This window comes from Octodon degus, unplaced genomic scaffold (genome assembly GCF_000260255.1).
Source record: "Octodon degus isolate 3935 unplaced genomic scaffold, OctDeg1.0 scaffold00084, whole genome shotgun sequence".
NCBI classification, from domain to species: domain Eukaryota; kingdom Metazoa; phylum Chordata; class Mammalia; order Rodentia; family Octodontidae; genus Octodon; species Octodon degus.
In genome coordinates this window covers 11,812,382-11,814,643 of record NW_004524660.1, presented here as the reverse complement: position 1 = coordinate 11,814,643, position 2,262 = coordinate 11,812,382, and the positions used below count along the sequence as shown (strand labels likewise).

General features: G+C 38.7%; 1 protein-coding gene across 1 annotated transcript in view; it reads left to right on the top strand.

The window, feature by feature from the left end:
• The window catches only part of Agl (amylo-alpha-1, 6-glucosidase, 4-alpha-glucanotransferase), a 119,000-nt gene that overhangs the window by 22,978 nt on the left and 93,760 nt on the right, over positions 1 to 2,262 (top strand). Inside the window, exon 3 of the mRNA XM_023721704.1 lies at positions 1,777 to 1,987. Within this exon, the coding sequence (XP_023577472.1) occupies positions 1,777 to 1,987 (211 nt within the window). The remainder of the gene's footprint in view (positions 1 to 1,776; positions 1,988 to 2,262) is intronic.

Here is a 2,262-nt window from a genome sequence, read left to right as displayed (position 1 = left end):
CTCCCTTCTTTTTGAACAATCATCTACCTGAGACACAGCACGGCAGCAAGTGGCATGTCATGACAAGCAGCCCGTATTCAGAAGACCAGAATGACAGGCACTCCAAGCATGAACCTACTATTATAAATTGCCATCTTCAGTGCAGTTGCTTAGTTCACAGGTGTTTGTATATATAGTTGGGGTGAGAATCATTCCAATTAACTGCTAGATTCAAAAATCTTCTGAAGATTCTCAGCATCATTGCCTTTCCCATCTTCTACATGTAACCGTATAGCTTGCCACTGTCGTGTTTCCTAGCTCTTCTCTTTGCTCTCTTTTCATTGTCTAGTCATCAAGTTCTTGCTTTCCTTTTAGTTGTATTATATCTATTTGTATTTCTTTTGTCTGACGTATTTTAAATAGAAACAAACTTAGATAAAAGAGAGAATCCTTGGTTCTCAGGATTGCAACAGAGATGTTAGTAGCTAGGCCATGAAGAAGAGAGATCTGGGCTGTAGGGCATGGGAGGGTTGTGTTCGCAGATAAAAGAGAGAATCCTTGGTTCTCAGGATTGCAACAGAGATGTTAGTAGCTAGGCCATGAAGAAGAGAGATCTGGGCAGTAGGGCATGGGAGGGTTGTGTTCGCCAGCTCACAGGAACTGATGCTGCACATTCCTTCCCAAATCCACATTCAGTGATGTGTTGGGATCTTTTGATTGTCCATAGTGGGCTAGTTCCACTACAAAGTCAACCAACACTACAAGTCAGTGCTTCACACCACCCCAGCCAGTTAAATGTTTATTAGCATACCCTATATTTACCTGCAAAACTCCTGTTAAAAGTGTGAATTGTGCATCTTTCGAGGTTTACTTCTGTCACTATAGGTGGCTTTTCCCGTATAGTAGAATAGTTGTCCAATGAGACATCCTAAGTTTTATATACAGTCCTATATTCTGACACCATAAAGATACTTACTTTCTCTCTTGCAGTCTGGCAAATACTAGAAGAGGACTGAGTTGAGGGTGGCAAGCTGGGGGAGGTTGAAGGGGTCAAGATATATAAGGTTATGTTCAGACTAAGTAGCTATCTGAATAGGAGTCCATTTCCTAGGAAAGTAAAAGGGCACATTATGAACAAGCAGACTATTTTATGATGTTCACTATACTTGCTAAAATATACAATTTGCCTAAATCAAAGTAAGTAGTGCCAAAATAGCATTCAAAATATGGAGTTTGTTTGTTTGCTATTGTGGTACTGGGGATCAAACTCAGGACTGCTTTTCCATTCATTACTTGACCAAAAGAGTCAGGTCATGTCAGCTTCCTTTATTTTTTTAGAAGTCAATGTAATTATCCTTAATAGCTTTCAAAAGTTGTTTTACTTTTAATCCCATTTCTTAATGTATTTAGTAATACATTGTGCTTGCCATGCAGGCGCTTACACTGCTGAGCTGTCTCCTGGGCGAGTTATTTTATTTATTTATTTTTTTAACATCTATTTATTTATTTATTTTGTGTGTGTGTGTGTGTGTGTGTGTGTGTGTGGCCAGCTCAGCCCACCAGGGGGCGGGGCTGGCTGGCATGTGGTTCTGGGGGATTGAACCAAGGTCCCTGTGCTTTGCCACGCTTGTTCCAAGTAGGTGCTTTAGACCACTGAGCCATCTTGCCAGCCCCTGGGCGAGTTATTTTAAACTTGACTGAAAAAAATTATAGTTTTGAAACATTTTAAATATGACATCTATTTTTCAGACATTATAAGTCCTACAATGATTTTATTAAAATACACTTTTTTTTTAGGGTTTGAACTACAGTTTCGATTAGGTCCAACTTTGCAGGGAAAAGCAGTTACTGTGTATACAAATTACCCATTTCCTGGAGAAACATTTAATCGAGAAAAATTCCATTCCCTTGATTGGGAAAATCCAACAGAAAGAGAAGATGATTCTGATAAATATTGTAAACTTCATCTGCAACAGTCTGGATCATTTCAATATTACTTCCTTCAAGGGTAAGTTAAGTGTTATGTGAATAAGAAAAAAGTTACTTTATCTTACGACCTAAAGCTACAGTATAAACAGTGGCAGTGCAGTTTTTTGTAGTGCTTTCTGTAAATGCAAATAGAACTCTTCAATTTCTAGATTACTGTATGACCCATTTTATTTTATTTTATTTTTTTGTGGAACCAGGGATTGAACTCAAGCCCTTGTGCTTGCCAGGGAAGTGCTTATTCTACTGAGCCATCTCCCTGGCCCCTGTATGACCCATTTTAGAGTCAAAATATAA